The 24389-nt window shown below is 38.3% G+C and overlaps 1 protein-coding gene across 1 annotated transcript in view; it reads left to right on the plus strand.

The window, feature by feature from the left end:
• Positions 1 to 12630, plus strand: part of gfra4a (GDNF family receptor alpha 4a) — a 120665-nt gene extending 108035 nt beyond the window's left edge. The window contains exons 4-8 of the mRNA XM_053503072.1: positions 2914 to 3259; positions 4378 to 4487; positions 5332 to 5466; positions 9871 to 10055; positions 10398 to 12630. Of these exons, the coding sequence (XP_053359047.1) occupies positions 2914 to 3259; positions 4378 to 4487; positions 5332 to 5466; positions 9871 to 10055; positions 10398 to 10532 (911 nt within the window). The 3' untranslated portion in view covers positions 10533 to 12630. The remainder of the gene's footprint in view (positions 1 to 2913; positions 3260 to 4377; positions 4488 to 5331; positions 5467 to 9870; positions 10056 to 10397) is intronic.
• Positions 12631 to 24389: the final 11759 nt, after the last annotated feature.

Here is a 24389-nt window from a genome sequence, read left to right on the forward strand (position 1 = left end):
TTCCAAAGCAAGTCTGTGATTTCGATTGGAAATTTGGGCACCCATTTCAATAGACTTTTAAGTTAGTCATATTAGACAGCCAACTAGCTAAAATGAACAGCTAAAATAGCTATAAATATTTTTGATTTTTTTTCTGTTTTAACACTATTTAAGGTCAAAGGTCATTTGCACATTTTTATTTGTTTGCCTTTACAAACATACAAATTAATCTAACATCAGCCCCTAAATGAGAATGTGTGGGCAGATATTTGTTCCTTTGACCATCTGTTCTTCATTAATATATTACAATACTTAAACTTGTTTCCATGAGTGGCAATGAGAAAAACAGTGCCTCCAGTTTATAAAGTAACATTGTGAAGAGTCTAACATTTGGAGGGAGTCTTGCATAGTAAAGGTAGATTTCATGTTGAGAGATAATGTCTGAAGAAGAAGGAGACGAAATGGATTGGGGAGATGAAATGGTTGAAAGGATAGCAAGAAGATGAAGAAGACTGAGCAAGCAGATGGAAAAAAAATGATTCAAGGGAGAATGATAAGAAGAGCCCAATAGTGGTAATGCTAGCAGTCTGTCTCAATTGTCTACATTAGTCTGCTGTGAAAAATGAAGCAGCAGCAGAAGCAGTCTCAGCTGGGACATTCTTCCTGATACAGACACCAGACTCATTCAACTTTTATCCCTACTCATGTTCTATTCACTAGCAGCACACAGGCCATGGAGGACTGGCACCTCCTTATACTTAACCACATCCTATATTCATTAACAGTGTGTGAGGGGATTTAGGACGGTGTTACTTTATAGTGTGGGTGTAAATCTCTCTCTCTCTGTCCGAGATCATTGCTCTACAAAGTCTACATTATAACATAAAACAGTACTATGAAATCCATAATGATTTGATACACTTTAGTTCAGCAAAAATATGATTTGATTTAGTCCACATTTAGTTCCACCATAAGAAAGTTCACATAAGAGGAGTTTACTCTCTCTCTCCATTATAAGTATCTGTGAAAAAAAAGGTGAGCTGGTGTATAAAAGGATTTTGTATGTATGTGCAAAAAAGGACTGTTACACTTTTACTGAGGGAAGTGAGGTACAGTACCACACCATGCAGCACTATACTCTGGTTTGCACTTTCAACAAACCTCACTGAGACTATAAAGCCAGAGGAGAAAGGCTTGTAAAAGACTGGGCATCTTCACCTCAGTGATTTACCCGAGCTTGCTTTCCTGACTGCAGCAGGCTCATGTCTGCAGTGAGAAAGTGTTTTTGATATTGATGCATCCACAAAGAGCATCTGGACAGAAAAGGCTGCAGAGAAATGCCTCCTGCCTCTGCAGAGCTTGTTCATAAGTCATCAACCATGTGACTCACTTCCTGCAAAAAGTATAAACCACACTGCCAGACACCTGAAAAACACTCATGACTTCTGTCATCTACAGACTACAAATAAGCTTTCGAAATGTTTTACTTCTCAAAAAATAATAAATTGTGCAAGGTTTCTTGTAGTTGTCCAATGGTTTATACAATAATCCAGTAGATCCACCTGCTTAATATCATGAACATCCAAAACAGCTCTGATCCATTGAGGCATGGACACCAAAAGACCTCTGAAGGTGTGCAGTTGTATCTATTAAGTTGGCGCATTGAAAGCTTTGTCATGTTCTTCGAACCATTCCTTAACAGTTTTTGCGGCATGACAGGGCGCAAGATACTGCTGAAAGAGGTCATTGCCATTAGGGATTACTGTTGTTTCCATTAAGGGTGTACTTGATTTGCAGCACATATAACATCCATATGAATGACAGAAAGAAAAGTTTCTGCCGGCTTGCCTTCTTGCCATAGTACAGGGTGCCATCTCTTGCCCAGGTAATTACTGTAACACTCTCCCAGTCATCATGTGATGTCTAGTTCTGATGCTTAAATGCCAATTGTAGGCACTTTTAGCAGTGGTCAGTTAAAATTTTTCTACACCTGTCTGCAGCTATACAGCCCAAAATGCAGCAAGCTGTGATGCACTGTGGGTTTTGACATCTTTCACAGCACGTATTAACTTTTTAAGTAATTTGTTCTATAATTGCTTTTCTGTGGGATTGCATCATGTGGGCTAGCCTTAACTCCCCACATGCATCAGTGAGCCTTGGGCACCAATGACTTTAGTGTTGTTTTTGAACCACTTTTTGGTAGGTAATCATCAACGTATACCAAAAAAAACTTACAAGACAAAAAATCAAGTGATTCTTACCTTCCTGCCTAATATATCCCTTGACAGATGCCACTGTAATTTCAATGTGCAATAATGTATGTGTGACGAATAAAGGCTGAACTGAACTTAACTGAATGTACACTAAGCAGATTGGTGTTTTTTTTTCAGCACTGGACAGTTCCTTTTGTGAATTGTAAAACTAGATGGAACCCATTGTATGGAATCAATTATCAGTTTTCGCTTTACTAATAAAAAAAAAAAAAATCCCAAAAAACGAGTTTTTAAATGGCAGCGTGAGCCTCATAGTCCTTTATGTTCTCATTTTGGTGGCTGACATTTTCTCCACTGATGTTGCACACTTAATGCTGACGAACAAGTTCAATTTGTTAGACAGAAAGACATTTTAAGACACATTTTGCCATGAAACATTCTGCTTTCACTAACTCCATCAACTATGATTCATCATAGGTGATTTATTGGGTAAAGAAACAGTGCAGAGTCCACTTCAGTTTATATGTTGCCACTTTTCATAAATAAAACATGGTTGTAAGCACTCTTTCAAACCCTCGTGTGAGTAGTGAGAGCTTGTGCACTTACAATTTGACCAGTATGTTGACTCTAGTATACTTTTACAGACAAGCTCACTTCCATGTTTCATAAATAAGCCAAATGATTGATGCCCCTGCTTCTCCTTCCTCACCCTTGTCTGCAGAGTCTGACGCAGGTATGGCGACGGTGAATCACTGTCTGGATGCGGCCAAAGCCTGCAATGTGGATGATACGTGCCAGAAGCTGCGTACAGAGTATGTGTCAGCCTGCATCACCCCAACAGGGAAAGCAGGGTCTTGTAACCGTGCACGGTGCAACAAAGCTCTGAGGAAGTTCTTTGACCGTGTGCCACCTGACTACACACATGAGTTGCTGTTCTGTCCGTGCTCAGACACAGCATGTTCTGAGCGCAGACGCCAAACTATTGTCCCTGTATGCTCATATGAGGAAAGAGAAAAACCCAACTGTCTGGCTCAGCTCAGCGCCTGCGAGGATGACCTTGTGTGCAAGTGAGTATGCGATCCATTTGAAACTAAGATCGCTTTCATTTTTTCTTATCAAACAGTGATGGATGATTCATAGGTTAAAAATGTATAATATTATTTTTAAAAGGTGTCGAGCAAACCCTATGTAGGATGGTAATGTAATGGTTGTGGATTTAGTCTACAGGCATAAAAATTTTTGATGTACAGTTTGACCTACTATTTAGAAATCCCACAGCCCCAGTTTCGGTTAAGGGAAGTGGTGTAGCAAATAAACATCCTGCTTATTGCTTTTCAGCCATTTTGTGATATGGAGCTGTTGAAGTAGATGTGGTACTTGGCTAGTAAATTAGAGTGGGGCAAAGAGGGAGTACACTGACAGCAAAAGTCACTTCTCAAGACTCTCTGTGGAGTTAAAAATGAGAGCTCAGCTCCCTTTCCCTCTCTCACACACACAAACTGTTCATGTCACAAACACAAACTCTTTCATCCATCTCTCCTGTCCACAATCCTACCACTCCCAGCTGCTGGCACTTACTGCCACAACGTCTTATTACCATACGCAATCAGGACTTATTGACAACCCCTTAAATCAATCGGCTGATTCCAGATCTCTGAGTGCTTAAATGTCTGGAAGTCATGGCGGCACTCCAGCAGTGCCTTTTTTGAACGCCTGCCATGCGGCTGATGACAAAGAAGAGACCTAACAAATCAAAATGTCTGTGGGTATGCAAGTAGAGCGAGAAACATAGTGTGGTTAAGTTTCAGAACAATAGGGTGTGTCAGTCTTGACACACTTCAGCCACCTTTGGTTCTTGCATCTTTTTTTTAACAGATTGTGTGTGATAGAAGAAAAGGCAGGGTGTCTTCTTTTATGCGGTTAACTGATATATATATATATTTATATATATATATATATATATATATATATTTTTTTTTTTTTTTTTTAGATAAAAATATCTGCTTTGTCATTTCCACATGTTTCCTGTGTCTGCTTATTTGGGGAATGTTGATGCCAATTTGAGCCTGATGTGACCCAAACTACCTCCATCTACCTTACTCAAACGTGGGAAGTGTGCGTGTCTGTGTGATAGAGAAATGTGCTGGCTGGCTGGATGATGGATGTGTTGTTATGATTCCCCCAGATCTCGTTGGGCCCAGTTCAAGCATGACTGCCAGCCCTCGGAGCACACTGCCAGCGGCTGCCAACAAGAGAACTATGGAGCCTGCCTCATTGCCTACACTGGTCTGATAGGTGAGAATGTTAAATTTGAAGAGACACTCGTATAATTACAACAAATGGAAAAATTCTTCCCTTTGAAGGATATTCATTGACTACAGCTTGGTGACCAGTGAGCATATATTGTGATGTTAACGCAGGACGATGTGGTCTGAGAAAGAGGTGAAGGGAAAAGTAGAGGAAAGACAACTGGCCTAGTTCTTTAGCATTAAAGCAGTACGTTGTTAGGTGTGCTGTGCAGATGTTACACTTTTGTGTTCTGGGACAAAAGAAATCGATGTCTTTAAACAAGTCCATCTCAGGCCACAAAAGCACCAAAGTGCAGCACTTCTACTTTCTCCTGTTACAGCCAAGTCTCTCTCTCTCTCTCTCTCTCTCTCTCTCTCCCTCTCTCTCCACACAGACAATGAGTATGACAGCAGCATTTTTAATCCCCATAGAAAAAAAAATGCTTGCACACATCTTCCAGAGCTAGAAATGTCTAAAAAAACAAACAAAAAAAAAACTATAATCTCTAGTTGACATCCATGCACACAATTCACAATGGTTGCAGAAAAACACATATATAATCTCTCTTTCCATCTCTCTCTCTCTCTCTCTGTCTCTCAGTCTCTCACCCACACACATAGTATAAAAGTGTGAACATAAAGATTTTCTGAACCTTTCAGCACCCCCACAGCTGTGATGCGGGAGTAGTAGAAAAAATTACTGTTTAACAATGTGTGAAATCATAGCAACCTGCAACCAAGCGACTACATAGATGCTTGCACACAGTGTTCTGGAACACTGCAGACCACTGAATATTCTGACTAAGAAGAACTAGGTTTGCTTTCATATGTACCTTCTGACTTTTTCTCAGGAACCACCATCACCCCAAACTACTTGGATAACTCCACGTCTAACGTGGGGCCGTGGTGTTCGTGTGCAGCCAGTGGGAATCACAGGGAGCTGTGCTACGACTTCCTTAGCCATTTCCATGACAGCACCTGTCTAAGTGAGTCCCTTCTATGTCAGCATAATGAACTAACTATGGTGTAACGAAATCACTAAACATATAGAGTCAAACAAAAAGTTTCTTTTGATTTTACTGGTTGTCTTTCGCTAAGAACCACAAGTCGAATTAAGCATAATGAGCCACTAAAACAGTTTATTAGCCCTTTCTGTTTTGTGAAGTATGGATTGACATGGATGTTCATAATGTGCTTTAAAACAGCAACATTAACAGGGAGACATCAGCATCAACAAGCCCAAGTCCTAATGTCATAGGGCTCTCCCCTATCAATCAAAATTACATTAATATGTTGCTTTATTTGAAGAGAAGACAATAAAATGTCAATAAAACCAAACATTTTTGGGACTTGATTTCGTCCCTCGAGAATAAGGACTAGTCTTTTGGTTGTTTGTCCCAATGGCTGTGATTTAGCTAAGAGTATCAACTGGACCTGCATTCTATAAGACACAACCAGTCAAAAAGCATGAAGTTCCCATTGTGTTCTAAAAATAATGGAGGACGCAGTGGGAACAGGGTCAAAATGGGAAAGTGTGCATTTTTAAGTTCAGACTTCTTAGCACGTCAGGTCAGGTTTTCAATCTGTCTATCATGTCACTAATTTCCTCTCACATATACTGTATGATCACACACTCACCAGGTCAAAAAAGATTGAACTGAATGTGTGATCAGATCACACCACACTTACAGTACATTGCATCTGGTGGGTTGATATAAATACCACGGTGCTTCTCACCACAAAGTGATGGTGTGAGGAATTGGCTCTAGTTTTTGTACCAAATTCTACCTGGTTACCAGCTGTGTGTGCACCATAAACATGGTACATACCAGGAGAATGTAATACAAACATAATGCAGTCTTCTTCAACATGACATGGACCTACAGTACCATGGTCATAGCACGAGCAACAACACAAGGACATCCCAATGACAACTCATTGACTGCCAATGACTGCTTCGACTTTGTCCTCACCCAGCTTATTTTTTTTTTAACATGTCCAAAAAAACATCAAGGGAGACAATACTACTTGTACCTTCTGCCAAGTTGTACCAATTCCTACTGGTTCCCCCATTTTTTTTGTGGAACTCGGCTCAGTGTTACAGGGGGCAATGCTTGAAAAGCCAACAGAAGTGTCACCCTATAATCCTGAGTGTTTAAAGTCTAAGGATGTACAGTATAATTGAGCCTGCTGTCTAAGTGGGAAGGATGGCACTGTTTTACACTCCCTCTGCTGCAACACACGCTGATCACAGACGTCGATCTGTTCATGTAAGCAGATGCATGGTTGCACTTATGTTGCCATGTGAGCAACAGATTTAGATCTCTCAGGGGATGCACTTGTTAGCCCTTTTGCCAGCGTGTCATCTGTCATGTGATTACAGGAAACCTACCTATTAAATCTTAAGTCTTGTGTACAGTATGTTGTTTAACTATAACCCAGCTGGGGGATTTATTCATTCCATTTTTCTTTGGTTACTACTTTATTCTAGTCATGACCTCAGTGTAAAATGTATGTGTCGGGTTATTGTGACATTCCTGCAATTAAAATAAACCAAATGTTGGCGTCCTACATCACTGCCCGCAGCAATTGGGAGTGTTGCGTGAAGAAAAGGAGTGTAAATCCTTTCTCTTTGTCCTTGCTGAAGTTTAGTCATAGGCAATTCCCACTGTCATAGGGTTCTCTGCCCAATCAATCGAACATACACCATTCTGTTGCTCCACTCGGAAAGAAGACAATAAAATGTCAATAAAACTGAACCTTTTGTCAACAAAAAGTGACACATATCAATTTGAATTATGTGTTATAGCTATATAGATTGTACTTGCGTGAACCCTTTACTGTGTGAACACACTTTTATGAAGCTTACTCCAAACTTCATAATCAGTTCAGGAAACTATTGTTAGGGTCAGACGTCTCTGTCCTTGCAGTGACGAAGCATTTTTCACTTGGAAGCCTTGGCTCACAGCTCAGTGGCATGAAACCGTGTAGTTTGGCTGCTTGCAGTAGTGCTAACTCACAGGCAATGGTGAGAAGTGATCACGGAGTCCAATACCAGCACTCAGAGTTCCTGTTCTCCAGCAAGTCTCTATTTCTGACATGTCTGCTACTGTATTTTAATTGCTCTGGGTGCACACTTCACTGCCCTCTCTCTCTCTCACACACACACACACACACACACACATTGTCAGAGGCCCTGGCTTGTGAGAAAGTGAGTGTGTATTGGTTTAAGTCTAAGCGCTGACTCTGATGTCTCAGTAATTGCGTGTAATTTGGCTCCCTGCAGTAAAACTAATGGTGCAAAGAATCAGAGAGTTGCAAAGAGGAGAAAAGCAAAGATCAGCTCAGAAAGCAGCTAAGGGTTTTTTTAAGAGTGAAAATTCACACAGACTGAACTTCTCTAGAGGCATGCATGCAAGTTAACTGACCATCATCATCATCATCATCAACGTAACATTATCACTCTGGCCGTTGAGACTATTACATCTAAATGATGAGATAATAACAATATGTGATTTGTATATGTACTACTGATTCCAGTTCACTGTTCTCCGCATGACCTCGCATGTCATTCTTGATGCTATCCAGGGAATGTATTGGAATTGTGTGTGTAAAGTGTGTGAATATGCACAAAGTCTTAATTCCCGTCCCCCCAGGTTATGTGCCAAGCACCAGTTTTATAAGGCACTATTTGAAAAATCTTATTCTAATGCAAGAACAGAACATTTGGGTGTACCAGACGCTGTTTACATCCAATTTAGCCATCACACCTGCAGCTTTGCATGTTACTATCAAACCAGAACCACCAGCATTAGAGCTTGAGACCTAACTACAGGCTATAATACTTCACCTAAATTTGACTAGACATGCAGTAAAATAAAGTCAGATACCTAATTTGTAATAATACTATAGTTAAGCTGAACACTGGATACATGGTCTCATCGGGACAGTGTTGTATTAAGGTAGCTTGGCAAATATTGCTACACAAGAATGTTCCGATCCTGTTAAGTATACACAGCATTTTTTATCTTTAAGGAAGTAAATAACTGTACTATACAGCCAATTACTGCATATTGTCACCTGTGTGTAAACAGACACCTAAAAACACTAAGCTGTTGGAAATAAGCTGCGTGTAAGTAATTTATTTCAATAGAAAAATCAAATATATTGTATGAGATCTCTCTTTTTCCAGAACAGCTAAGCACATCCTTTGATTTAGAATCTAGTAATGTTTTATTCACTACTGGCTCAATTTAACATTTCACACTCGGCTGTCAGATCACACATACTGCATTCCCTGGCCGAACACTGGAATGTGCAATGATTTACTTAATCAAGTAATACGACCACAAATGATGAAACTTTTTTTTTTTCTGATAAAGGTGAAAACCCTCTGTATTGCTGAGCTTTCACATGTGCAATGTTGTGCACCGGAGGATTTCGCTATGCTAGTAATCATTTTCATTTTGATGGGACAAAACACTCCAGAGTGCTTATTCATTCCAATTCTGCTCTCACCTCCTGATTCCACTCACAACATTTCTTTTTTTTTTTTATTGAGGAGCTCAGCTCATTTATGAAATCAGGCAGTGCTGTGATGAGTAAATATCTACAGAGGCTCCTGCAGTCAGTGTGTGAACCACTGCGAGTTATGCATTATGCCACGAGTCCATGTAATACGTTTTCTCTTCTCTGTGGCCGTCTTGGCAGCATTCCCAGGCACTTATGTTCAGTCTGATATCTGCTTGAATGGGGACACTCAAGCAGTAAGCTAGAAACAGATATCATGACGTTTCAAATACAGATTTGAACATGGTATAAATAATTACTAATAAATTAGTGCATGTGCCATAGTGGTAATGTCTTTATATGCTTTGTCCCTACTTATACCGTTCCTACTGTAATTATGATAACTATTTAAAGACAATGCGGTTTCAGCCATACAAGTGCTAGGTCTGTTATGGAGTTTGTGCAAGTGCATGAGAAGTTTGTCCTCGCAAGCTATCACCAAACTCAGTTGTTAACTGCTGTGCGATAATGCATGGTAAATCTTATGTCCTGCTACAAATCTATGATTTATTGTAGATGAAGTTAGTATGGCAACATACAGACAGAACCCAGTGATAAATACCTACCCACACAGGACATTCTGTACAAGTGAGACCACTTTCTCTACTCATTATTGATCTGTTTTTCATTGACTGTGCTCTGTGTGGTGAATGCTTTTCTTGGAAAACAGTACCTTGACTGCTTTCTGAGCCTGTTCAGAAGCGCTTGACAAAGAAACGCAGGCTAAACAGAGAGCTTACCAAAGCAAGACGAAATCTAAAGCATTGACCATGTTTTCTCTCTCTCTCTCTCTCTCTTTCTTTTTTTATTCCTCAAAACAGAAAACGCAATTCTTGCTTTTGGCAACGACACTGATTACAAATCAACAGCTAACCAGCCTGGAGCAGCTAATCCAAAGACCAACACTCCCAATCATCATCTGGCTACCAGCACCATAACCACTACCACCATCTCAGCTCATGTGGAAAGCCAGCAGAACATCTTCCATCCTCAAATACCCACCCAGGTAAACTAACCGTCTATCACCAAGAGATTCTGTGCTCCGCAGCTTCTGTGTCTCTATGTATGAGTATGTGGTTGAGGTTTATGTAGGTCAATTCCTGCTGCGCAAGTTACTCTACTGATGCAAGATACGTGACCAGAGGGTAAAAGAGTGGGTGTGATGATAATTTAAAGGAGGTAGACAAAAAAAAAGAAAACGAGAAGAGACAAGGCAAACAGAACAGACAGAATGTCAGTACAAACAAAAATGACACGAGCAGACATACAAACTCTTATGCATCATAGAGCTAAATGCCTTCCTCCCTTCCATTTTTTTTTTGTCTCTGTCCCTTTTTCTCTCACACAGATGAACGAGAGAGACCGACTATTGATTGACTCTACCCTTCCATTACCTGACGTGTATGGCAGCAGCCCTGAAAGCACTGACCGGGCAGTGACAGCTTTCCTCACCCCCATCCTCTTGCTGGCTCTTCATTTCTAGACTCGAGCCAGCCAATCACAGCTCAGCACAATGAAGCTGGGTTGGGACAGTGTGTAAGGATTTTCATCAAACCCCTCTGGTGTGAAAACAGATGAATGAATATAAGAGCACAAAAGAGAGAACTATCCAAAAAGGCTAAGTTTCCAGCCCACAATGTAAAGTAGTGATTTATTTTATGAGCACAGTTCTATGACTGACACTTGAGACTGAACTGGATTAAAGATTGTGTGTATATGTGTGTATGTATGTATGTATGTCTATGTATAAAAACTTTCTATGAAGGCCTGTGTTAAAAAAAGAGAGAGAGAAAAAGAAAAAAAAACACACTTTAAAGTGCAAAAAAAATTGAAATCAGTTTGTGGCTTATTATATAGTCCCTAATCATTCTTATTTTAATACCTGTTTTTTTTCAGATACAGTGAGTTTGATACAACTGTATTAATGAATCAGGTCAGGTCTGCAGCATGCATAAGGGACAAAGCACAGCGATGGGTGTCTTGTTCGAGAGCTGTAATCATGCATTAGTGTTTGTGAGGATGATGATGATGATGATGCCTCTTTACAGGAAGACACTTCATCCTGAAGGAATTGCAGGGATGTCTAAATAATATGATGTACTTTATTTTTGTAATGTGTTGAAAATATTCATATCTCATTGGTGACTCTCGTTACAGTCATGATTTTTGTCTTCAGTGATCTCTGCAAATTCCACACCTTTGCGTTAACCTGAGACTTAATGAACTGTCATGTGTTTGAACTTTTCAGTGAATTATCCGTGAGAAATCACTTTTCTTTGCAACAATCTCTTTATAGATCACACATGCTTAAATATAAATATAACACAAAAGTTTACACTGAACTGCCAGTTTATTCTAAAAACCCACCTCCCCATCGTTACATCAATGAAACCTTTGACCAAGCTTTATGTCATGTGACTGTAATGTATAGTATAAATCAATCAGACCAGCACCAGCTACAGTCAAGTTATGCATTGAGCAGAATGCACAAATGTGTGATCAATGGCATTATTGTTGTTGGTGGAGAGACATAAAGATATCTTTCTAGTCCTGGGCTTCTTAAGCACAAGTGATTTATAGGAAATCTCCAAGCGATTAGAGATCCTGTGGACAAAAACACAGTGCCGATCAAAGGAGAATGGTGCAGGCACACTCACATGCCACAGCCAGAAGCCAACACTGGTGTGCGATCTCCAACACATCTACTTAACAGCTCCAATTGTCTAAGATCAGCAGCAGAGGGTATAAAGGCACAGCTCAAGCCAAGACTGAAACACATGGACTTGACAAATGAATCCAGGTTCCTTTTGCCTCACGATGGACGATCAGATTGTGAACATCAAGTTTCAACTGAGCTTCTTGCATAGAGTGACTACACAGATAATGTTGAAGAATGTACAATTAAGATCCTAATACCACCTGATCAGCACGGCATTTGCAGAGCAACTCCACCCCTTTCACAGTTCCACACTCAGAAAGATATTTTCAGTAGGGTAATATCTCGGGTAACACGCTCATGTTGTTCTTGAACGGCTCCAGGAATATGGGAGCAAATTGTTCCTGCTTCAGTGGCCTACACAATCCCCAGACCACAACGGCAAAACCGAGACGCCACACGCTACTAGGTACTTAATAATCTGGCAACATGGTGGTATTAAAGAGGGTTAAAAAAGCAGCAAGAGGAAGGCCTACAAGAATTGGTCACACAACTAACATATTTAACATGGAAGCATCACTTCGATCAGCTTTTGGATGTCATTATCCACTTTTACACAATGGAAAACCACAAGCGCTTAAAAGACTGATACAATATTTAGCTGCATGGACTCCAGGAGGCAGTGTCTGTGGAAATCTAATGACCAATGCAAAATGAAGCACAGTTCAACAAAGTGAAACCTTCTGTGTATTTGATATGCAGGAACCTATTATTATTTTAGTTTTTTTTTTTTTTTTGCTTGCTTGCTGCAAAATCTATTGACCAATCATCTTCACAGGACACGAAGAAGTACACGGTGATGGCAAGTGGGCAGGGTTTGTTTAAATCAACTGTAATTTCTTGACGAATAAAGCTGCCATATGAAAATGTACACACTGCATCGAGCATCTTTTTGAAATTGACTTTTATATTTCAGCATGCACTATGAGGAAACACAGACCAGAAGAAGAATTTATGGACAACACTGATTTTGTTGTTGTTGTTGTTGTTGTTGTTGCTATTGTAGTCTAACCTTTGCATAGCCTCATATCTGTTGCTGGGCTAATTGTGACTCCAGGCTATGGGTCAGCAAACACTGCTACACTTCAGTTTTGGTCAACAACAAACAAGAGACGAGCATTTTAAAAACACATACAGTACCCACACTACTACACCGCTCTGAAGCCTTTATAAGAAATATCTAACTTATTATTCCCTTAATATTATTCCCTGAAATATGCATATGCTTATGTTCCAAATTTGGCCTGCATGTCCATATTTCAAACCCTGATCAGTTGACAATCATGTTCCAGACATGCATTTAAAGGCTCTTTTTTTAAGGAGGCAAGGTAAAGCATCTTTTGCACACTTTAAAGATAAATGTTTCCACTCTCCATTAGAAGGATAAGACTAAGATTTCCTTTTGACAACATTTCAAGGCAGAATTGCACATACAGTATCTTTTTCGAATGAAGAAAAGCAAATACTTCTGTCCAAACATCAAGCAGCATAGCCGCTCTGACTGAAAAAAAAAATAAAATAAAAAATAAAAAGAATAGACCATATACTGCCGGCTTTATAGCTGGACTTATGTAACCGAACAGCAAGTGTGAAATTAAAAACTTCCTTTTGTCCCAGAGACAAACAGAAAAGCTGGCAATGAAGCGAGAAATGTAATCAGTAACAACGACTGCCCTATTTTAAGTATCCAGTCCCTGAATAACAAGATACAGATTACACAATGTGAATAGCTATGATTGCATGGGGGAACCTGGGGGGAAAAGCCTTAACAACAAGCCTGCCGTTAAGTAGCTATTTCAAACACATATATTCAATTGTACAGTAAAAAGCTTAGAGTCTCTTAGTAACAACACCTCATCTGAACCTCAGTTTCTTATTACATTACCGTTAACATAACGCTGCTAATTAGCCAACCTTGCTGATAATGCTTTTATGTGTGTGTGTGTGTGTGTGTGTGTGTGATATATATATATATATATATATATATATATATATATATATATATATATATATATGTGTGTGTGTGTGTGTATATATATATATATATATATATATATACATATATGTGTGTGTGTGTGTGTGTGTGTGTGTATGTGTGTGTGTTTTGCCATTTAACAGTAAGTGATCAAGTTTTACCACAGCAGTCCTTCAATCAATTATTACTAATCACTTACTAAAATAGAATTATTACTATAATAAAGTATTAATTTTGAAATTAATATTAATTTACTATGGTGACAAAGCATAACAAAAAAGGATAATGTATGATATAGATAACACATTTGTTTAAGCTTTATGGTTTTGTCAGCATGGTAATTTAACATTAATGATAACATTAATAATAATTAATCGTTACAGTTAAGCCAACTTAGTAGTTTATTATATTGATTAGAGCTACAGTGACAGCACTTAATTACTTGTTGCTGAGCTAGTTATTATTTAGGTAATGTATATCTAAGAAAATATGGTAAAGTAGTACAACTTTTCTTGTTATGATCGATACCAGTGTTTAAGGTTACCAGTTACCAAGTTCTAAGTATGGTAGAAAAAACGTATGATTTTAGGAGTGGTGGTGGCTCAGGAGGCTAAGGCTATAGGTTGTTGATTTGGGGATCTGAGGATCCGGGCATGAGCCCTGCGGTCAGTATGATGCCACCCCCCATACTACCCAGTGGAGTCCCAAGACAGGTTAGAAAAATGAAAGGGCAGTGACAGGAAGGGCATCTGGTGTAAAACCTGTGCCAAGTTGTCAATGTATGATCCGCTGTGGAGACCCCTCAGTGCAAGCAGCTGAAAGAAAGATTTTTTTTCTTTTACAGTATATGTGTTTGTATACAGCAAGCTGTGCTTTAAATGTTGAATTAACAACTGTTCATTTAAATACTATACTTCCGACTTGCACTTTATATATCTTAATTGACTGGCTTGTAGGATAGTATTGACTCCGATTGAACATTTTACCCTGAATGGAAACATGAAATTTCTGTGTGTGCTTCACTGTGCCAGAACAGCCTCTATAGGGAAAAAAGAACTACTGCTTTTAAAACTCAAAATGTTTGAAGCACATTTCATTACATTGCATTTTTACAACGGTTACACTAAGAGCTGAAAGCACACCACCAGCATGTTTCTAAACTGTCATGGAGTGAACATTATGTCGCTTATTATTTTACATCTTTTAATAACAAAAAAGTACAGGATTTTGTATTCGGGACAGTTAGAGTTGCTAGGCACCATTAAAATTGCTCCCTGGAAAAGTTCTAGGATGGTGATGAAAAAAAGAGGTTCAATTCATTTCCTGCTCATAAAGTTTAAATATACGTAAATACTGTACACTCACTTCCTACTGTAGCTAAAGTTAGTTCTTGAACTACTACTGATCATGCATTGTTCAAGTCACACTTCTTTACAAGAACTACCTTTCCAAAGTGTCAACACTAAAACCTAGACTGGAATTCATTATTCTGACGAAGCTTAAAAGCTAACAAGTGAAGTAAACAAATGTTCCATGCACACTGAGTTATGAATTCTTTTTAACTGCTGGCCAATAGTTACCTTTCCTGGGTAAGTAATAAGGCAATGACTTGTAGAAACGAACATTATGTCCCTCTTCCTTCAATCCCAAAATAGTCCCTAAGGGCAATTTTTAGAGCTGGAGAGTGAGTAAGAGACGATCAATAAGTTCAATCAATATTTAAACTGGAAGTCCTTAATAGTTAAGTTACTCAGTTGTTTAAGTTGATTTTTCAAGCTACCCATTCAGATTAATAAAGCTGTAGTACGTGCCTCTAAGGTTGATAGATTTCTCTACAGTAGAAGAGTCAGTTTTATCAGTGGTGTCTATACAAACATGATAAACACAAGCACTCACTTGAGAATAGAAAATTATTATTTCCATTTTTTGCTGTCACCTGCAATAATGTAAAAGTATAAGACAACCAAATAATAAACTATACATATATATAAATGTATGTGTCTGTGTTCAATGTGTCTGTATGTGTCTGGGTTCAATTTCCGTCTCTGTGTGCATGGAGTTTGCATGTTCCCCCGTGGTTTTCTCCCACAGTCCAAAGATATGCAGGTTAGGCTAATTGGTGTTCCCAAATTGCCTGAGTGAATAGATGTGTGGATGTATACCATTTTCAGAAGAAACATGAGTGAGAAGGCAAAACTAATTTATTTTAAGTTTGCATTTCTTTAGTTTTTAAAATCATGCATTGCTACCCCTTTAGCATCAATGATGGTATGCAGTTTTTTGTAATAATTATGCATAAGGTCCTTAATTCTCTCAGGCGGTATAGCTGCCCATTCTTCTTGGCAAAATGCCTTCAGTTGCTGTAAATTTGTTGGTTGTCTTGCATGAACTGCACGTTTGGGATCTCCCCAAAGCGACATAATAAGATTGAGGTCAGGAGACTTTAATGGCCACTCAAGAGCATTCACCTTCTTCTGCTGTAGCCATTGAAATGTCATTAAATTATTGTTATGTTGGAACATCCAAGAGCGTCCCATGCGCAGCTTCCGTGCTGTAGAATGCAAATCGTCTGCCAGTATTTTCTGCTAACATGCTGCATTCATGTCGCTATCAATTTTCATCAACTTTCCTGTACCATTGGAGCTCACACAGCCCCGGAACATAAAAGATCCACCACCATGCTTCACAGCATCCTTTTCACCATCCATTATTTTGACTCCTTTCCAAACTTACTGTAAAATTAAATTTTGGTCTCATCACTCCAAATGACTCTGTGAGGCTTGTCTATAGTAGGTGCTGTCTGGTGTATAGCAAGCAGGTCTTTTTGTGGCACGGATGCAGTAACGGCCTTCTTTTGGCAACTTGAACATGCAGGTCATTTGTGTTTAAGTATCTCCTTATTGTGCTCCTTGAAACAACACCACATTTTTTTCCAGAGCAGCCTGTATTTCTCTTGACATTGTTTATGGGTTTTTCTTTATGTTTCTAACAATTCTTCTGGCAGTAGTGGGTGAAATCTTTCTTTATCTACCTTACTGTGGCTTAGTATCAACAGAACCTATTACTTTCCACCTCTTTATCAGTTTGTACGGTAATGACTGGCATTTTTAAGTGTTGAGATATCTTTTTATATCCTTTTCCTGCTTTATAAAGTTCAAATACATTATTACGCAAGGCCACCAGCAGTTCTTTTGTCTTCCCCGTGGTGCAGTATCCAGCCAAGTCAGTGCATCACCTCAAGAGCTGAGAAACTCACTAGCTATTTATGCACAGACACTAATTACAATTACAATGAGTCATACTCTAGGTGTGCAAATGTACCATTAATAGCCATTTAAACATGTGTATGTCAAAATGTGTGTGTTAATAATGTGGCCAAATATTCAATTATATGTAAACTATTGATCAGGGTTGTTTGGGTGATTTCAATTATCATTAGATTTACAAAAAAAAAAAAGGATAATTAATTACTTTATATGACCACTATTCTTAAATAAGAAAATAATTGGTTGCATTATCAGTCATATTTTCCAAATAAACGACATTGCTAACAATTTCTTTCAGGTTAAACAAACACATCAATTTTCTAAAAGAGCCAGTTTTTACAGATATTTTGCAACACGAATAGTCTAAAATGCAATTATAACATTAATCATCACAATAATTTAACCACATCCTCATCATTCAACAGTAAATAGCACTTGATCCAGGGTACCCTCTAACTACCCCATAACTAATGGTTTAGAAGTGTGACATCTTGGAATGAGAGAGAAATGCTGGATCTACTGGGCAGGTTATGTAATTTGTATATTGTGTGTTTTATTTCATTATTTTATATACGGTACGCTTGCTTAAAGTTCAAGCTGACTTAACACTGCACTCTGCCTTCAAAAATTCACTTTAGGGAAGTGTTAGTCATAATTAGTTTTTTCATTTTCAGTCTCATATGTATGGATCTAAAACTGTACGTTATTACTGTACATACATTTTAGCAATGTAGTTACAGTGAAATATCAGACAGCGGGTGCTGGAGTAAGACTGCTGCTTAGTCATTTTCAAGGAAAATCAACATAAGCTCAAGGTCACAAATGAAAAAAAAAAATCAAAGGTGTTTAGGGCAAACTTCATCTCATGTGCAGCAACTACTGCACAACTGAACAGTGTCTGTATCCTCAATATGAACTCTAAATTACTTAGTTGCTCAGAACCTTTTGTTACCACCAAGCAGATTAAATAATTTAACATTCACTCACACACACACACACACACCATCTCTTTGCCAAATTTAGATAGATTTAAAATCGTGCTCTATTTTTGTCCAAATATGTTGCTACAGAACTCGCAAACCTGGGTGAACAGAGACATGTGCATTTGTCTGACAGCTTCCTCTCTAAATCACACCTTTACAATACTGAACATAATTGGAGCCAACTCTTCTGCAGAGGAGGAACATGGAAGCGAATGGCAGGAAGCCCAACAAACTGCTAATGAGACACACAAAATAAGCTGCATTCCACTCAGGAATTTAGAGCAACAGTGACACAAACCTGTCTGTAGAGGTCATGGATAATTTGTCATAATACGTCAGAATTACATCAAGGGTTGTTATAACAATCCGCGAACCCCAGGTGGTGATAGCAGGCACCGTTCACCCAGTGTGGATTGAAAATGTGAAATGATATCATATTTAGTTATTGCAAGCATAAATGATTCATAGAAGAATAATACATTAAAAAAAGTCATTCCATTGGAGTTTCACAAAATAAAATAAAACGTAACAGTGAATTAACATGTTAGTGCACATGCCATGACTTACATTTATACATTACATAACAAGCAGTAAATAAAGGAAATTAAAATATCACATCTACTGTATACCCTGTAGTCTTTTGAGTTTTCTTCTTTGTACTGTGTAAAGGCTACAATAAGGCTCTTGCAGTCATGTGATCAGCCATCAAAACACCCACGTGATTACCTGCCAAGACAAACAATCAGGAATCGCTTGCTAAGTTTAATTTCATAGATTTTACAGAAGACGTGACACAAGCCTGGATAAACGGTGTATGATAAGAAACTTCAAGCAGTGGATATTACTGATTTTTTTATCAAGCCCCCGCTGCTCTTTACACTGTGCGGGTGTACAGCAGGGTGATGTTTACAAAGCTGGCAAGATTTAATGGCAAACCATAATTAATTAAAAATCGAAACATTGCTTAAGCAGAATATCAGCCTAATTTACACTCTATTTTTAAACATGCTGGTTTCCGACCTATTTTTCTCCCTAGCTTGTCATCCACATGCCACTCTGACATCTGTGCTGTCTGAATGACTGAGGTCGTGGCACATGTGGTCACACCCGTGTAATTAGCTGTTCAGCACGTATGCTAAAACTGGAGCAATTAGAACACAACTGTAGATTGGAAAAAAAGTTCTAGCTCATTTTAGGTTTGAGGAAACATTGATTTAGCATTGCAAAATACAGCAAATGCTAGGTGAATACAATCAGAAGCTTAACAACACTAATGAAAACAAAACAGCCATGGCCCAACTTAACCCCTGCATGTGATCTTTGTATATATATATATATATATACTGTACTGTTGAATGTAACAGCATTGGATGCGTTATCATCACCTTTTATGTGAGGTAATAAAATATCAGCTGAAACATTGGAACAGCATGAAGTGCGGCAGAGACACTCTATTTGTACAGTAGCATGCAGTCATCTGCATTCAGGTGGGATACAAGTACATCATGTACAGTATATTGGATATTTATTGTGTTAAATTAATCAAACATTTATTTCATGATTATATTACCCGAGATAGAGTCACTACATAAGCATCAGTGATGCCCAGCAGGACGTCATCTTTGATCAGGATTAGCTACTGTGTGGATGGCTGATAAGCACAAATCTTTTCTTCATCTTTTTTTTTTTTTTAGTGGTAAGCTAATAAACCTGTTTTTTGGACCTTGTCTGTGGTGGTATTCCCATGCATAACAACTATCCAGGATTGGAAAATGGCAGCTGGCTTGGTGCCAGGGCATGACTGATGTCACATGCTCTATAGCCTTGTGCCCCGGTAAGTATTTTTTTTAGAATCCTTGTTTCTATTGTTACTAAGCCATTTTGTTTCCACTTGTTTTCCAATCTTCACCCCGTATCCTGTTCTCATTTTAAAGTTCGTCTAAGCACTATTTATGTTGTTTGTAGTTGGGCTGGACTTTTTATCTGCTTCGGATTGTGCTCCTTGAACCGTGTTCTGGACCCATGTCCTTTCATTTAAATAAAACACTATTTTACCTGTATTTGCATCCAACTCTTCTCTCAGATCTTTACACTTGCTTAGTTTTCCTTCTTCCAACACATCAACTTTGATAACTGACTGTTCACTTTGCTGCCTAAATTATCGGTCTTAATAAATGTCATTGGCATGCTACTGTATGACTGATTGGTGTGTGTTTATATCGTATCAAATATAACATTAAAACCAGTGACAGGTGAAGTGAATAACACTGATTATCTTGTACAGTATGAGGCATCAGGTGCACACATAGATGGCTGGGTGCGTGTGTATTACTTACCTGGGAAAAAACATGGCGCCTGGTCACTATTAGAAAAAGGCGGTTGCTCTGGCAGAGGCAGTGTGATGCTCTGGGCAGCAATTTGTGGAGAAACCTTGGATCCTGGAATTTATGTAGATGTAATGTGTGCCACCTATAGTACCTAAACATCGCTTGTGCGTTACATTTATACTGTAGCAGAAATTGTCAGTAAAGAGAAACTTAAAGTGCTACTGGTGCAATAATACTAATATTTTCCTAATGTTCCTGTTAAGTGGGATTGCAGTACTTTGAAAAGGTCCCTATGGTACGGTATATAATGAGAATGTTTTGTAAGTGCAAAACATACCTTTAATTGTGGTGTTTTGGAGTAATTGCATATAATGCAGATGTGGGAAAAACGCTTTAGTTTTGTGAACCCTTTGCTGTGAAAATGAAACGGCGGGGGTTAGAGATTAAACTAGGAACTGATTCACAATAAAGCACACATTTCTCCTAGATTAGCATACAACTCAAGGTAAGATAGTTTTCACACCATCACCCACACAAGTCATGGTGCAGAGTGCATCTAGATTTCTGCAGGAAAATCTATTTATATGGTTAAGCCATTATTTTTTCTAGCACTCTTACGACGGGTAAGCAGACATTTTTCAGTCAAGCATTCATGCTCAGCATACATCACATTAAGTAGCTCTGGCACAAATGGAAGTTTCTAAAACAGGGTACAGATACATTTTTAGTTAAAGGAAACAACAGTAGTTTTATGGTCTCCCTGTATATACACTGTTGACTATTAGCAACTTTTATAATAATGGGTTTTTCAGTACAATCAACAGGCTAAACACTGATCAGCCATAACATTAAAAACACTGACAGGAGTAGTTTTTAATATTGGCTATATACTGTATTTACAATAGCACCTGCAACTTGATCTATCCTGCCCTGTCGTTTTAATCTCACAGCAGATTACATTGACTGCGGCATTTTGTTCCTCTATTTAAATTGTTTAAGATAATAAAATCTTAAACTGACAATATTTGAGGTTTCAGACAGACAAGGCCACCAAAATAGGCAGTTGTTACCAAAAATAACCCAAACCCAACCATTTTTCAAGTGATCAGAAATTTTGGAACTTGTGATTGACAGTTGTTGCCCTTGATCTCCATGGGTGCCCTGTAAGATTGATTATTTAATAAATTAATACATGTCTAAAAAAAAGTAGAAAATAAATTTGCTTAGACGCAACCAGCAACCATGCACCACCATTTGAATGAATCATTAGCAAAGGTAATCAAAATCATGAATAAACTTAACACATAACCATTAAATATTATTACCAACTCTTATGTGTGATGTGTCCAAGCGGGGTGTTTGTAGCCCCCTAGAAGCTGCTACTTAACCAGAGAGGATGAGGAGGACTTTGGTGAAAACAAGTCTATGGACCAGTGCCAATCAAGCAACCATCACTAATGCTAGCTTTCATACCCAAGTTACCTGAAAAGCTAAAGGTACACACTGCTGGTACTAACATTAATATCTTTGTATTTTTCAAAACGACCATGTCTGAGTGTTGATAATTTATGATGCACTGCATGAGTAATTAATGTCGACTGTATAAGCTTTCAAATATTGGTGAGGTACTTGTACTGTACACTGTATAGCTGCACTTGCTTCGATAAATGGCATTATTAGTGTTTGTCTGAATAATGTGTAAGCTGTATTATTACATTCAGCTTTCACTCACACTGAGTATAATCATGAACAAGAGGAAGGACGGCACTGATGTTTACCAGTTTTTTGGGCAGACTACAGTGAGAACAGGGATAAAATAAGTACTAGTCAGATGATAAAAGAATACAGTATTATAAGCAATGCGGGAATGTTTCTTGCTATAATAATAATTGCCATTCAGATCAGAAATGGTTGGTAAGCCACCCCTGAAAATCATGGCAGGCAATACGCCTTGTTTACCATTTGATATTGTAATATTCATTTCTTTCATGTTGATGCATTCAGAATAAAGAGAGAGGGAAAGAGAATGAGAGGGAGAGAGAGTGTAAGGATAAACAGGCCATGGAAAGCATGAACATGTATTACATTAGACTGTTAGACATTATGTTGGGTGGCTGTTTTGATACTTCCCAATGCAGACTCTACAGAAATGCTACTCTTGGTTTGATTCCTGGGTTTTACATGTCAAGAAAATATAAATGATCATGATGACCAGAGCAGAAAGCAGTCCTGGTTGCAGTTAAACGTTTATAATAGTATATAGTATAAATAGTTTAAATCCGGTAGCTTATCTACTGTTTTAATTTTTGTATTTTTTTTTTTTAAGAGCAAATTATTATTTTTTTATCCCCTCATAAGTAATGCAGTTTATTCTTAGTCTCACACAACACTACATGGTGTCAGAAGTGACGCAGCAGTAAAAAGTGTAGTGAAAGAACTGAGAGTTGGCCAATTAGCTAATTCAGCTAATGGACAAGTGAGCGACATGTTCATGATCCATCCACCCAAACCATTTAATTTCTCAAAACTCCAGGGTTGGGAAAGATTAATAAAAAGGTTTAATCATTTGAGACTAGACAGCAACCTGCATCTTAGCTCGCAAGCTAACCACGTTACAATGCTAATCTACATCAATACTCACATTCACTTCATGGTTTGTGAACGTGGTTTGAGTATGTGGTGGAAGGAGGTGTTGCCAGAGGTGTAGCTCTGCTGATTGGGTGTGAATTTGTCCTTCTCAAACAGGGTCTAGGACATTTTCAGTGTATCTTGTTTTAGTCCCTCAGATCTATTTTACTGCTTGTACAGGGCACTACAGTATATCCACTTCTGCTTTGCTCAGTATCCTTCGTTTCCTGACAAAGTTGTCTTAGTCTGACTGTGAACCCCGGATTGCCCTTGCTTGGACCACATGTCTTCACAAAAGCTGATGTAGGACGTCTCAGTGTCTTTCAGTTCATCCAGGTTTAAAAACAGCTCCAACCTTTTTTCTTCAGTGTTTTCACCATGCGTTGCAGATTTAAGTTCCTGACTGTAGATTGCTATCTGGACTGCCCCAAATCTGTGCAGAATGCAGAGCGATATGCATCAAAAAACTGTGTAAAAGTGATCCAGTGTGTTATTGTCCCTGGTGGGACAATTAATTTCATTCTGTGAATCTGGATGTTTTTGTTCCAAGCCTGATATTTGATCAGCCAGGTTTTGTTGTGCATCTTTCACACTGGCCTGGGGTGTGATGTAAACCTCAGCCAGGATGAAGAACGGAAATCCCACAGTAAATTAAATGGCTTGCGGTTTTGTACCAACAGCTCCAAAGATTTGGATACAGTATTTATTTAGTACCGTGACATTTGTACACCAACCATACAACAAAGTCTACTAACTTTTATTTTCCCCTATAGAGATTTTTTTCCCCCGATATAGAGTCTATAACGTATTGAAAAGGAAATGCAGTACTTAGCCAATGAGATGCATACTATTCAGACAGTTTTACAAGCAGGTTTACAGTTATTAGCCAAAGTGATAAATATGAAATAACAAAACCTTCATGCAAAACCTTTAAAAATTCTTGAACTACAGTAAGTAAGAAATGTACTGTGTCTTTTGTCAATGCATTTTTATGACATAAAATAGGATATGTTCCTTTGCTTTGGCATTACTGTCTATGAAAACAACCTTCTCTTTAACAGCAGGGTAACGCTGGAGGTGCACAACGTGCTGGCACATACTCGGAACGAGTGTTCAATTCATACACAATTTCTAAGGCAAAGTCCGCAGCAAAGATTTATATTTCTTTGGTCTATCTTCTGGTTTATCTACCAAATATGGATGTAAAATTGATCAGTAATAGGCGTAAAAACAAACATCAAGAGTAATTTAAACCCAGATCTTTTTGGAACATAAATGGGAAAGAGGTAGAACTATTTTTTAAAATAAGGGTAAAAAAAAAGAAAAAAAAGAATCTAAATCAGCAGCTAGCTATTAAGTGCATCAAAACAACTTGCCATAGAGTTATTATTTGGAGTAAGAATGAAATGTCTTTGAGTCTTTTTTTAGATGAATTACAAGGGATG

This window comes from Clarias gariepinus, chromosome 8, assembly GCF_024256425.1.
Source record: "Clarias gariepinus isolate MV-2021 ecotype Netherlands chromosome 8, CGAR_prim_01v2, whole genome shotgun sequence".
Lineage (NCBI taxonomy): Eukaryota > Metazoa > Chordata > Actinopteri > Siluriformes > Clariidae > Clarias > Clarias gariepinus.